Source organism: Neophocaena asiaeorientalis, unplaced genomic scaffold (genome assembly GCF_003031525.2).
Source record: "Neophocaena asiaeorientalis asiaeorientalis breed wild unplaced genomic scaffold, Neophocaena_asiaeorientalis_V1.1 scaffold400, whole genome shotgun sequence".
In the NCBI taxonomy this organism is placed as follows: Eukaryota; Metazoa; Chordata; class Mammalia; order Artiodactyla; family Phocoenidae; genus Neophocaena; species Neophocaena asiaeorientalis.
This window is the reverse complement of record NW_020175089.1, coordinates 4,437,373-4,451,565: the sequence shown is the minus strand read 5'-3', so window position 1 is coordinate 4,451,565 and position 14,193 is coordinate 4,437,373. Positions and strand designations below refer to the sequence as shown.

At 44.5% G+C, this 14,193-nt stretch overlaps 1 protein-coding gene across 2 annotated transcripts in view; it reads left to right on the top strand.

Moving 5' to 3' along the window:
- CDS2 (CDP-diacylglycerol synthase 2) overlaps window positions 1-13,738 on the top strand; it is a 65,684-nt gene extending 51,946 nt beyond the window's left edge. For both annotated transcript variants that reach the window (XM_024764222.1, XM_024764223.1), the window contains 7 exons: window positions 28-110; window positions 2,076-2,163; window positions 2,673-2,741; window positions 3,629-3,781; window positions 5,270-5,389; window positions 5,827-5,930; window positions 6,184-13,738. In XM_024764222.1, coding sequence (XP_024619990.1) covers window positions 28-110; window positions 2,076-2,163; window positions 2,673-2,741; window positions 3,629-3,781; window positions 5,270-5,389; window positions 5,827-5,930; window positions 6,184-6,316 — 750 coding nt within the window. In that variant the 3' untranslated portion in view covers window positions 6,317-13,738. The remainder of the gene's footprint in view (window positions 1-27; window positions 111-2,075; window positions 2,164-2,672; window positions 2,742-3,628; window positions 3,782-5,269; window positions 5,390-5,826; window positions 5,931-6,183) is intronic.
- Window positions 13,739-14,193: the final 455 nt, after the last annotated feature.

Genomic DNA, 14,193 nt, shown 5'->3' with positions numbered 1-14,193 from the left:
AAGTTTATCCTTTATCTTCTTTTGCAGTTTGGCTGGACCCATGTAACATTACTGATTGTTGTAACCCAGTCACATCTTGTTATCCACAACCTGTTTGAAGGAATGATCTGGTGAGTGATGTTGGGGGGGGTTTTCCTTTTATTTTGTGGATGTTTCCATATAGGTGGGCTGAGAAACTCTGATGAACTGTCTAAACCAGAGGTTCTCACCTGAGCTACATCAGAATCCCTTGCAGGCCTAGTTGCAACACAGGTTGCTGGGCACCCCCACTCCTGAGTTTCTGCTTCAGTAGCTATGGGGTGGGGCCTGAGAACTTGAATTTCTGGTACATTCCCAGGTGATGCTGATGCTGCTGGTTGGGACCTACACTTTGAGAACCACTGTTCTAGACTAACAGGTGTAGGGATATTTAAAGAATCAAAGGCAATGCAACTATATGGCAACAAATTTGAAAATCTAGAAGAAAAAATCATGATTTCCTGACAAGAGGTCACCGAGTAAAAATCACGAAGAAGAAAACTTGAATAGATCAGTAACTATAAAAGAACTTTGAAAATTGCATAAGAATCCACACCTGGAAAAAATGACCAATGATAGCAGCTGAGTTTTATCCACCCCTTAATATTAAAGCTGATAAAAGCATAGGGAGGGAGAAACAAGAATGATAAACTGATTTCTTTTATGATTATAGATATACTATTCTAAATAAACTATTAGCGAATGGAATCTGGCAATGTGTCAAAAGAATGATATACTTAGTAGATTTTATTCCACAAATGCAATGGTTTCAGCAAGAAATCTATCACCATTGATAGAAATCAGTAGGCTGACTGAAGAAGCTATGCTTTTAGTGAAAATGTGAAGGCATATCCTCGTGTATATGAGGAGCTAAAGTACTGTGATTAAGATCCCAAACTGTGCCTCTGTTTCTTGTTCTCAGGGTGAAGGTACAGTAATACCCACTGCCTGAGGAATAAATTAGTAAAAATATGTAAAGTGCTTAGAACAGAGACTAGCTCATCTAAATGTTCGCCTTATGGCATTATTATGTTTAAAATAATGATAATGGCCTGAGGAGATGTACTGTCCCTCTCTTTCAGAGTGTTGTTAAGTAATTCTAAAGAGGGGCTCATGCTAAGTTCTCATCTTCAGGGCTAGACATACCACTTGGCTCTAGAGTGAATCATATTAAAATCTCTAGTTATTGGTTTTTAGACTGAACCTTCAAGACTTAATTATAGGTGTAGAGCAGAGAATGTTGCTAGAAGCCTCAACAAAGTAAATACTATGGGTGGTTGGGTGGATACAGGTGCTCTAAATCCCTACCTTAACAAGCAGGAAGTCAGAAAATATTGCCTGTAGTTGAAGGGCTAGGATTTTTGTATGTTATGTTAAGCTGTAATAGAGGAAATTTGAAAAAAGTGACTGTCAGAGAGCAGAAAGTGAGAAGAGAGAGATGGTACAAGTTTGGAAACTGTCCCTTTTTTTTCATGGTGGGGATGACCAGACCAGCAGAGGGAGGCAGAGAAGAAATCTGGCTATATGTACTTGGTCTTGCTTTCAGTGTAGTCCTGGGGAAAAGTTGGGCTCACTAGAGCTAGTAATAAACAGTAAAAAAAAAAAAAAAAAAAAAAAAAAAAAAAAAAAAAAAAGGTAAATTATGAAATAGATAATAAATGTATTACTTAGGATTATGGAGGTAACTACTAGAAGAAGAAAAGTCAGAAATGTTTAAAAGTAGTTATTTTGGAGAAAAGAGGCAACTTTTTATTTTTTCTTTTCTTTACACTTTAAATTTTTATATTACTTTATAATGAAAAAAGAACAAATGACATTTTATAGGATACCACCTCCATTTATTCAGTAGTCATTCAGTAAACATTTGAATGCTGCTATGTGCTGGGTACTAGGTATGGCTTATGTGGCATTTTATTTCTTTTAAACTTATTCCTTAATGGTTAATAAGTACTATATGGGTTATTCTGGTACTGAAATTTATGAATGGCATTGTTTTGTGGACTTCTGAGGTATTATCATGTTGGTAGTGTTGATTCTTACTTTGGTTTATTTCCTAGGTTCATTGTCCCCATTTCTTGTGTGATCTGTAATGACATCATGGCCTATATGTTTGGCTTCTTCTTTGGTCGAACCCCACTCATCAAGGTAAGTGGATCACCCTAACATGGACCATCACCGTGAGGGGAGGGTGGTGCTTTCAATATGAGTAGATCAGCTTGGGAGATAGAAGAGATCTAGCTGGTGTGTACATCTTTATGTCATCCTGATGAAAGGCTAGTAATAAATTAGCTTCAAGAGAAAAGCCAGAGGAAGACTTGACAACTACTCATAGGAAAAAAAAGAGCTAATAGGGAAAATATTTTTATAGACGGTGTAGGCACACTTTTGTGGCTTTGATCTGAATTTGAGTGTTATCATTTAAATAGTTTGCTGTTTTATAATATAATTAAATTATTTGGCCAATTGAAACAGAAAGGAAACTGAGGGCTATCAGACAGGGAACAAGGAAACCAAGTATGGGGTACTTTAGAAGGTGAGGTGGTTTAATTGAATGAGTTTTTTTAATAGTAGAAAGACTTTTAACAGTTAATCATTATTCCCAAAGCTATAGTTATCAAAATGCCTTTTTTTAAGAACTTGCTCTCTGTCCACAGCTGTCCCCGAAGAAGACCTGGGAAGGCTTCATCGGGGGCTGCTTTGCTACTGTGGTATTTGGCCTTCTGGTAGGTGGTGCTCCCAGTTGGGTGGGGGATGGACAGAGGCCTCCCACCCACCTTCAAAGCCCATCCACAGCTAGTGAGCATGTCCCCCGAGGCCAAGGACTCTGTCCTGCTGAATGGCAACTTTGCCCTGTAGCGGGGCATGAACATGGCATGGGCAATGCCAGCGGTCCTTTATCTGCCAGTCTTTAAGCAGTAGAGGAGTGGGGGCCGTGCACACCTTGTACTCCTCTCAGTCTGAGGCCTGGCAACACTCAGGAGATGGCATTCTTGTCCAGGCAATTGATATTTTGCCTGAGAGTAAGAGGTGAGGTGGGATATGCCATTCTAACCCAGATTTTCTCCTGTGCGTGTCTTTCCTGGAGAGGAATGATCTCCCAGCCCTTTCTAGAGCACCATTCGCTGCTTCTGACCCTCAGGCCTGTCTCTCCCCTTTTCAGAGTTGTCCAGCTGCCCTTCAGGGCTGACCCCTACTTACTGCTCTTCAGCCTTCTCTCCTCCTGGTTGTCTCCCTCTCACTATACCACTCCCCTCACCACCTGCCATTTCGAATTAAGGGATCCTGAGAAAAATGGACCGTCGCTCCTCCAAATGGGTGAAACTTCTTGTAGTTCTTTGCCCAAATTCCCTCAGGTCTTTCCTGGATTTATTCAGGGCCTGGTTGTTGGAGCAAGTACATTGAAGCCTCAGTGGGCCATCAGCCTCTTTTCCATTTTTTTTTTTCCAGATACAGGTAAAATACACATATGGTGAAATATGAACCTCTGATTTAGTGCATAGCTTGCATTTAGGGTGCTAGGCACTGTGAGGGACTTGGCTGAACCAGGCACGTGCTGCCCAGGCAAGATGGCTGGAACTTGTCTCCTTAGTCTGTCTGTTCTCATCCTCAGCTGTCCTATGTGATGTCCGGGTACAGATGCTTTGTCTGCCCCGTGGAGTACAACAATGATACCAACAGCTTCACTGTGGACTGTGAGCCCTCGGACCTGTTTCGTCTGCAGGAGTACAACATTCCTGGGGTGATCCAGTCGGTCATTGGCTGGGTATGTGCCACTCACATGGGGCGAATGATCCTTGGCTGGATAGTGACTACAAAGAGAGAGCCCCCTCTCCACCACTGCCTTCCCTCAAAAACAACTAGCTTCCTCCCTCCCCAAAGCTTGTAAGCCCCAGGTTGGAGAATTGCTCAAGTCAGTTCAGGGTGAAGACAGGAGGAGACATTTCCTCCCGCTTCAAATCATTAAGACCAGGATTCTGAAAGTGTGCTTTTGGATCCTGGGTCACCCTGAGGTCCTCTCAGGGGGTCTGTACTTTCTTCATAACATAATGAAGAAAGTTTCACTTTTTCACTTTGTCAACATTTGCCATGATGGTGCAAAAGCAGTGCTGGCACCTTAGCATGAGTGAAGGCAGTGGCACTAAACTGGACTGTCATTGAATTCATTATGCCACATACTCACAGGAAGACTCAGCCAGCTCACTTTAAGAATGTCTTTGATGAGATAGTAAAATTATTAATTTTATTAAATCTTGACCCTTGAATACACACCTTTCTAATGCTCTGGTACCGAAATTGAAATTATACATAAAATGCTCCTGCTAAATGCTGCAGGACAGTGCTTACCTAAAGGAAGACTGCGTGTGCACCTGCTTGAGTTATGAGCTGAACTAGCGGCTTTTTTATGGGGACATAATTTTTACTTGAAAAGAACCGGCAAACTATAATTTTTCAGATTTGGATTTTTGGCAGACATTTTTCTTGAAAAGAAACAAAGTGAGTCTGTCACTTCAAGAAAACAACTGACAGTAGTTGTTACCAATGATAAAATTTGGCTTTCAAGTACAAATTAGAGTTTTGGAAAGTGTATACCTGCCACTGTAAGTTTGACAGCTTCTTAATACTTAAAGGCTTTTCTGAGGGATCTGTGGTGATTTTAACATATGACGTTTTGACATTGTATGGCAAAATTTGTCTACATTTGAAAGATCTGTGTAACTCAGTGAACCAGTATTTTTGAAATGGCCAGTGCATGGTGTTACACAGTCATGCACGGGTAAACGATCCATTCAAATGGTCATTGATAGGCTTTCAGATTCCACATTGCACCAAATTTTTTTTTTTTTTTTTTTTTTTGCACCAAATTTTTAGAAAACTACCGCTCAAGTTTTGGTGTAGTATCAGAGAAGAGTACCCATAATTATCTGAAAAGACGGTGCTAAAATACTCTTCCTTTTTTCAACAATGTATCCTTGTAGGGCTACATTTTCTTCATACACTTCAACCAAAACATCATATTGCTGTAGACTGAATGCGTAGTACCTTAATGTCCTCTATTAAGCCATATATTAGAGATTTACCAAAAACAAACAAAAACCCCCAAACCAGTCTTTTTCCTAAATTATTTTGGGTGGGGGGAGAGAAGTAGTTTCATAAAGAGGTAGTTTTGTTGTTGTTTGTTTGTTTTTTAATGTTAACAAGTAATAAGCCTGGGCTTGCAGGCATCTCAACTGACTTCATTTATTCTTTTCAGAAAACAGTCCGGATGTACCCCTTCCAGATTCACAGCATTGCCCTCTCCACTTTTGCTTCACTCATTGGCCCCTTTGGAGGGTTCTTCGCTAGTGGATTCAAGCGAGCCTTTAAAATCAAAGTAGGAAAACGCTTTTCTTTTCCCCTCATTGTCTCCTAGCTGGGCCCCTTTTCACCCATCTTCTGCCTTCCTCCTCCTGTCCCACTTCATCAGCCACCACCCCCTTCAGAAAACCAAGCTATGAACTCTGATTATTAATGTGTGCTCTTCTTCACCCATGCATGGAATTTAAGTAGGTTAAAGGAAGATACATTGTTTCTAAGAAAATTCAGTGGTTGGATTTTCAGTATATTTGTTAATATATTCTTTCTTCAAAAGAAACATTTTGTAATTTAATAAGTTTGTGTACTATTATAGCTTCAGCATTTGAATCAATACTTTTCACTTTATGTTGCCCTCAGCTATTCAGTACAGTAGCTGGACATTGAGGTGGGACCATAAACCAGGCTTTGACTTGGCTGAGGCCAGGCTCATCAATCCTTCCCCTCCTCTAACAGGACTTTGCCAATACCATTCCTGGCCATGGAGGCATCATGGATCGCTTTGACTGCCAGTATCTGATGGCCACCTTTGTCAATGTGTATATTGCCAGTTTTATCAGGTATAGTACTTTTCCATCTGAACCAACATAGTGGATTTTTAAGTGGTGAAATTCTAGAATTCTAGCTACTCAGTTTGAGTGAAAAAAACCAAGTGTGAATGCATTTTTCAGTTGCTATTAGTTATGGATTCCCTGAGGACCCTTACCCTCCATTAGTAGAGAATCCAGAGAGGGAACAGCTACTTAAATAATCAGGCCCTCGAAGTTGCTTGGCCCCTGCTTTGCTCAGTGCTGTTTCTTCATCCTCTTCCAGGGGCCCTAACCCGAGTAAGCTGGTTCAGCAGTTCCTGACCTTGAGGCCAGATCAGCAGCTCCACATCTTCAACATGCTCAAATCTCACCTGACTGACAAGGGGATGCTAACAGCTGCCACAGAGGACGAATAGGGACCACCGAGGGCCAGGAGAGCAGGAACAGGGCTGAGTGAGGGGCAGGGCTCCAGGGCAAGCCCAGCTGGACAAAGAAAAGACTTCAACTCACTATCTTTTTTTTTTTTTTACAGTGTTTTTTATTTGTGGATTTAAAAAAAAAAATCTGTGTGTACAGTCTATGTGCTTATGATTTGGGTTGTAAGTAACCTACAGCTTTGAGTTGGAAAGAAGTCATGGTGGTAAAACCATTTGGGTTTTTAAAACCGAAGTTTTTAACAACCTGGAAGACAGTGTTGCCCAGCTCTGAAGCACCTGCTTGGTGCTTCCAGCTCCCAAGCTGGAGCTTCCATATCTGGGCTTGATCAGAGTGGTCATTCATCTGTGTTCGTCCAGTTTAGCCACCCCCCCCACCCCAAGCTCTGTTTGTAGCTGACCCCCAGCAGGGAAGAGATGCACAGCTTGGATGTCTTTACTACTGGAGCGCTTTTCCTGGGCTTCTCAGTAATCCCTGCCTTGGAGCTACAGGAGTGCTGCCTCCTGAGGCTGGAGGGATGAAGACTTGTTAATCAGATAGGCATTCTGTTCACAAATCCTGTGGAGTATGAGCTCTGCTTTATGATATGGGTTCACCTCGCTTCATCACAGACTGAAAGAAGGTTTCAGTTTTTATTTTTTTCAGAAAGCATGAAAAATTATAATAGTCTGGAGAAAAGCCACACTGTACTATTTCAAGTGTATGCAGTAGGATATACTGTAATTGGGCCTTTTCCCACAGAGTTTAGGCTCAAGTGGCTCCTATAGGGCAGTCGGTTAACTGGGTCTTTTCAGGGATGATGTCGTTCACGTTTGTGCTGTAGACTTGTTGCTGCTGAATCCCTTCTGGGGGTTTCCCCATTTGACAGGGAGCAGAGGGCTTCTCTTTCACATGCCCATGCCCTTGGCCTTGCTGACCACCCACGTAGCTGCTGTGTTTTGTGTGTGTGTGTGTGTGTGTGTGTGTGTGTGTGTATATTATATATATAATATATATATGTATAACTCTTAAGGCAAGTGTGTATCTGTGTGTGTGTTAAAAATCACTTATTTCTTACAGTGATTTCAATTGTACCATGACTTCTTCACTGAAACCACAAAGTCCTGCTTACAACTCTGCATAACCCAACCCAATTAGAGGTTTGAAGCTTCTGAAGATTAAATGCACACTTGTTGTATAATGTGACCAGTTTAAATGTAGTTTATATTTTACAGGGGGACCGTTTTTCTTTTCAACTGTGACTTATTTATTGTTTCCTTTTAAGTAGAGGAGTGAGGTTGACTTTTGGAATATATGTTCTTTGTCAGGACAATAAGCAAGGGGAGATTTTGGTGGCCAAGTGTGTTCCATTATTCTGTGCCATATTGGTTCTCATTGCCAAATGGGGGTGTAACAGCTTGCTTCAGCACCTTGGGCTGGTGCTGCTTTGCTTTATTTCTGTTTATCTCAGCCTCACTGCGTCCGTGGATGCTCACAGCCAGCCCAGATCACTAAAGCGGCCAGCACGGACCAGACCCCTCTTGATGTCTCAGCTCACAGTCGCTGTGTGACCTTCCACGTGCAACAGCTTCTTTCTTCTGAACTTTTATTTCCAGTTCATTACATGGCTTTTCTTTTTCAGGTCCAAGGCCCCCTTAAAAACAAAATGTGTTTTTGCATGGGGTTTTAGTGCTGGCTGTGACTCTGGGTAGGACAGACACATCACTCTGTGGGTCCTCATTTTCTGAGCTGTCTTGTAATTCCCATATTCCATGATTCTGGCTGAACAAGTACATGTACCAGAGGCTGCTGCAGGTATTGAGTCATGTCCTGGGCACCCAAAAAGCAAGTACTTACAGGCCTTTTCTAAATACTTGTCCTTAAAATGCTTGTCCTCAGCAATAAATCTTAAAAAGTGGAGGTGATTAGTAACGAATCTAGTTTTCTGATTGCAGAATGAACTTGGTTCCCCAAACCAGAGATGGAATGGCGCCACATTTGTCTCGTGGTGCCCTACTGTGGGCAGATGGTGGATCCTTGGGTGCAGGAAGTCTCAGCTGGGACTCGGCAGCAGAGAGCCACCTTTGAATAGGTCTTCCTTTGGGATCAGGGAGCCTGGCACATTCCTGTGGACATGGCTGCTGATGGGGGTCCTGGGAGACGGCAGCTGGGAAGCTCAACAGAGCTGCCATCAAGAAAGCCCAAGGGTCAGCTGGGATTTTGTTTTCTTTTGATTCCCTTCTTGCTTTCTGGTGAAATAGGGGAATTTCATAGTCAGTAGCCAGGAGACTGATGCCACCTTGTGTCTATATAGCACATTGTTTTTCTTTCTCCCATTTATTGCAAATCTTTCACCAAATAGACAAATTTCTAGAGACTTGTAACACACAGCTGTGCAGATATTAATGAGTGGCATAACTTGCTTCAGATCCATTTTTTTTTTGTGAGAAATAAAATGTGACAAATTGTGTGCCCTCCCTTGTCGTGGATTTAGTTTCTAACTCCCATGCATGGTTTTATGTTTCCCATTTGATTTTGTGTTCATACATATTGTGCAGTCCTGTTTTAGAGATTTTTGTTTTGTTTTCCAATTTGAATCCTATACATTCTCACAGCAGCCTTCTGAGGTACCTTAGGTCAGAGGCATGAGCCCTTTGCTGATGAGGAAGCCGAGGGCCGGGGGGTGCTTCCCCAGGGTCACATGGTGGTTGTGCTCACCAGCAGGACAAGGACTTATCATCCCCGGGCCTCCTCACCTTTGGGAAAGCGCAGTATTCCTTCCGGCAAGCTCAGGAGGCCCGACCTTTGTGCCATGTTTAGAGCTTAAGTTGCTGTTAGCTTCTACCTGGTGACATAAGGAGCTGATGGAAAAAGAAACCAGGGAGCATCTGCAGGGGCTGGGCCTGGGCGTCCTCCCTGGCGAGTTCTCGTGACTGCTCGCAGGACACCCACACCTTTTCCCTTTGTGTGCATGTGCCACCCTCTCAGTTGCTCTCAGCATCGAAAAAGTACACATTTATGTTTTGCTTCTGAAAGTGAAACCTTCTAAGGCGGCCTGGGCCTTATTTATGTTTATTACTTCTTGCCTGTTTCATATTCTGAGCATTTTAGTAGGTATAGTTTAACTGTATTTAAGATGTATTTCCTTCTAGTGTTGTACAATTCTGTAATGTATGTTTGAAACTAATGTCTCTTTCAGAAGGGGCAAAATGTAACTTAGCCTTACACAGGTAGACTCTGAAATCATTTTATGGTATTTATTTTTTCCCCGCTGTGCTTTTTATCCTGTAACTTATATTGTATAAGAAGATTCCAAAAATATATTTTAACGGAGACTAAACGGGCCCTTTGATTTGAATGAGCTAGTTGCTGAGTTAGCTGGAGGCTGATTCGAATGGATCCTTAAGTTCACATCTTCAGACTGTCAGTGAGCCCCTGGCAGGCTCAGGAGTATCCCTGACATTGCCAGGGGCAGGGGTGTGTGTGACTGACTCAGGGCAAAGAGCATCATTGCTTGGAAAACTGGACAGCAGTGGCCTTCCTCAGTAAGAAGCCTGCCCAAGGTCAGCTTCCAAGGAAGTAGATTTGCATTACTGTACTAGATGTGGCACCTCTGAAACTTCTTCTTGTGTCACTGATATCTTAGGCACCATCGCCTTTTGTCTTTGGGAGTAACTCTCATCTGTGCCCACCTTTCTTGTGCGTTGTGATTATGTGCTGAGGAAGGGGTGGAGTGGGGAGGGAGCAGTTTCCCTTAGGCCCAGGGTTCCTGTTTTTCCACAGTCAGGGTGGGAAGTTTCCCTTAGGCCCAGGGTGCTGTTCTTCCACAGAAGGATGTCCAGGTGACTGTCACACACACATTGCAAGACAACAAACCATGGGCCGACTCTCACTGTGCTTGTCAGCAGGGGCTCCGAAAGAGTGGCTGGAACAAATCATCAGCTTCCTGAAGAGAGGGTCTGGTTCTTGGGCAGAGTCTCGTTATTCTGTCCTTGTCTTGGTGAAACGAACTTCCTTTTCCCTTGATCACCTTCCATGCTCGCAATTACCCAGCTTTCACTTTTTAAAGAGATTACCCGCTCCCACTTCCTAACTTGTTTTCCCTTGTTGGGTGGGGGCCCTTGTGGCACGACCTACATAGGGTGCTGGGCTTGGACCAAGTGGTGATGAATGAGGCTAATTTAAGGGCTCTTCTAGGCCTACCCCCTCTTGGTCCTGAATTCTGTTCACCCACATTCCCTGCAGAAGGTGGGCCCGTTCTCAGTGAGGAATGGAGTCCCAGCTGCTGACTGCCTATTTCCATTTGAAGGTGGCCCCATCTTTCTGTCCTCCCATCACTGCCCCCCCCCTTTCAGATTGACCGGCAGTAACCTTATTCACCTGGCCTCTCAGGTGGGTAGAGGCTGCTGTTCTTACCTGGGGCTGCCTCTTGATAGAGCAAGGCTTTCACCTGTCTGTATGTATGCCATGTTTTCAAAGACAAAGAGATCTCAGCTGGGAGGGTGGTTTGGGAGATATACTTTGGGTGCTGAAGTGTTGGGATTTTAGAATATGTAGATGATTTATGAGAACAGAATGCCAGAATATCTGAAGTCTAGGATTTTATTGCCAGTGGCTTTCAAATCCATTGGCTCTTTGAAAACCCTGCCCCCCTTCCCCTCTTCTACCAAATGCCTATCTGATGAGGCTCCTTTTTATTCTCGAGTCATTAAGTTACCAGCAGTGTGTTTATTAATAATAATTGCAATAATAGTGCTTAATATGTGCCAGGCACAGTGCTAAGGATGCATTATCCCTTTTAATCCAGAAAACAACCTTTGATCAGGTATTATCTCCATTTTATACATGAGGAAAATGAGGTACCATGACAGGCAAAGTGCAGTGGTTAAGATAGACTTTGGGCTCAAATAGCCCTAGGTTTGGGCAGGTTACTAGGTACAATTCCAACCCAGCTGTCTCTGATAATAGCAGCTCCCTTACGGGATTGTTGTGAGGATTTTATGAGGTAATGCATGTAAATATTTGTCAGTGCCTGGCACATAGTAAGCTCAATAAATGGTAGTTGTTTTTATTGAACCCAGCTGGTAATTTGAACCCAGGGTTGTGTGATGCTGGAGACTGTTTCTCAGCCACTACACTGCCCCTTCCCTGCACACAGCCTGGGTGTTCAAAGTCTAGAAAGTGACCACACTCTCCTTCTGAGAGAATCAGTCCAGACCTTACCCATCTACAGCGACTGGGTACTTCCCACTTCATTTAGAAAGCCAGCCTGACGAAAGGAAAGAGGATGTGGACAAGTTCCAGAATTCTCCATTCCTGGTAGGAATGGTTTGCCTGAGGTTTTGCTCACCTCCTGCTGCCCCTGGTCTGGACTTGCCATGGGGAAGGAGACCCTTTCCTCTTGCCTGGTGGTGCCTCCACTTCCTGGGCAGTAAGGGCTGATCTGTGAATTGCTGTGGACCCCATGTCCCCCTCTGCCAAGAACTGTGCTCTGTGCACACAGCTCAGGGACCTGCAGCAGTCCTCCGTGTGAGCGGACACCGCGGGGCCCAAGAGGAGTGGGAGAGAGAGAAAGCTGCTCTGTAGTAGATGATAGTACAGAGGGAAGGCCTAAAGCTCTTGCTCATGTCCTTACACATAATAAGTTAGGGGCTTTGTGTTTCTTGCTATCTTAAAAGTGTTAACAGGGTAGACGCAGGTGACCACTTGGGGATAGATAGAGGGTGTTTCTCTTGGATTCTAGGTTAGCAGAGGATCTCAGCGGTGATTCATGAATGAAAGGAGAGTAGGCACCGGATTAATGAAAAATGAAAACTATTTCTTTTAGTTTTCCGAATGCAGACAGAGGAGTTGGGGAGGGTGTGTTTGAGGTGGCTCATTCTTCACTTGGAAGGAATGGTGTTGACAGGGTATCCCGGAAGTTCTCAAGCCAGTAGAATAATAATGACCTAGGACCACTGGCTTGACTGTGGGCTGTTTCCTGAGTGAGGGAAATGAAGACTAGACCCAAGGCCCATGTGTTTAAATGGTAGTTCTCTCCCCTTCAGTTAGTTGCTTATGACAGGAGCCAGGAGCACAGTTGTGGGGGGTTAGTGAGCAGCTGCTGTGATGGACTGATCCTGGGTCTGCCTCCCGCTCCTCTGGACCCATGCTTGCCAGGCCGGGCACTTCCTCCCTCATCGTTGCATCTAATGGACCCAGGCAGCTTTTTATCTGTAGAGAAAACAGCTCCAAACCAGGGGCAAGGGCCCTCTGCACCTTGGGCTGAAGATGCTGCTGCAGTGGTCTGCCAGGTCTCGGGAGACCCTTATGTAGTGCTCAGAGTCTCTAGTTGGGTTTAGCCACCTGGTGACTGTCCTAGGTGAGATTCTCTGCTGACATCATCCATAGCGCAGTCCCTGTCCTCGGCTGCTGGAGCACCCATTTCTTACCTCTGTTAGTTTCATGTGCTGGTTTTGCTGGCTTTGTGCCAGGGAATGCCAGAATAGAAAGGGGGTTGAGAACGTACCTACCTGTTTTTATAAGGATGTCCTTTGTGTTCTGTTGCATTTGAATCCTCCATACACACAGCACCGTGTGGCTGCCACACAGCACTGTGTTGCTGCCTTATGTCACATTGGCTGGGTGTCTGGGAGCTGATTACAAAGGGAAAGAGCTGAGCAGACATCAGGGCCAACATAACCAAAGGACTTGGAGCCAAGAGAACAAAAGGCAGTGTCAGGATACACTGGTTTATTGTCGTCCGGCCAGAGGACTGTTGAGAAGCCATGGGGGCAGCAGCAGGAGGAGTGCAGGCAGAGGAGAGGCCAAGAGTCCTGCAGCTGGTGGAGGCCAGCCCTGAGTGTCTTGTGGGTGCGGGAACAGAAACTGGGCTCAGAAACCCATCCAGGTCTCCCTGGATTCAACGCTCATGCACTGTGGATTCTCTTCTGGAGTCGATGCTGATACCAAGTTTTAAGTTTTATTGGTGTTTAATACTTTCCAAAACAGGAGGGGAAGACCAAAGTGTTAGAGACAAGCGGCCCCTCTGTTCAAGATTGTTGGGAAGCCTGGTGGTGTTCGGTGAGTCAGGCACTTCCTCAGTTCTGTTCACTCTGAAGACCTGTTTAGTGAGAAGGTTCCCCAAAACATAGAAATGGCTTCCCTGGCCCCACTGAGGAGTGCCAGGTAGTCAAATGTAGCCCACTGCAGTGTCTGTGCTGCCAAGCTTGGCCCCGAGTTTGTCCTGGCCCTGCCTCTGGCATTTCACTAAATCCATGTGTTTTTGCCCCAGCTGACCTTTCTCTGTGCACTGTCTGATCAGTATTGAACTGATTCTTTTTCAATGAAGTGTCGGATCATGATATACTATACATTGGAAAGTATTCACCTTATTTATATACCTGAATCTTCCTACTACACAAATAAACATCTGTTAAATTCTGCATCGTCTGTGGTATCTGATAGGGGGTGTGCTGACTTGGTATGAGATGTGGGGGGTTGTCTGTATGGAACCAGCATCACTTCCCAGGGCGCTGCCGACCACTCCCTTCTTCTAGAGGCATCCTCTGCCCTTGGCCTTCACCTGCTCTCTGGCTTTCCACCTCTCCTCATTTTGCCTTGGCTGCTCCTTCTAAGTTGCCTTTCTGGGCATCTCTCCTCCTGCTGGCCCTGCCCTTAGCTGGCAGCATTCTGCTCGAGACACTTCTCCCCACTGAATGCTCTCCTGGGTGTTCTTGCCTACTCTCAGGGCTTCAGTCACCATAATCCTGCGGTTTCCAAGTCCACATTCCTAACTCTCATGGGCCTGTGAGGCCTCTTTGTGTGGACTTTGCATGGCCAGACCCAGGCCCTCCTCCTGTACCTGCCCCAATCCAGTGTTCTTTCACCACCATCAATT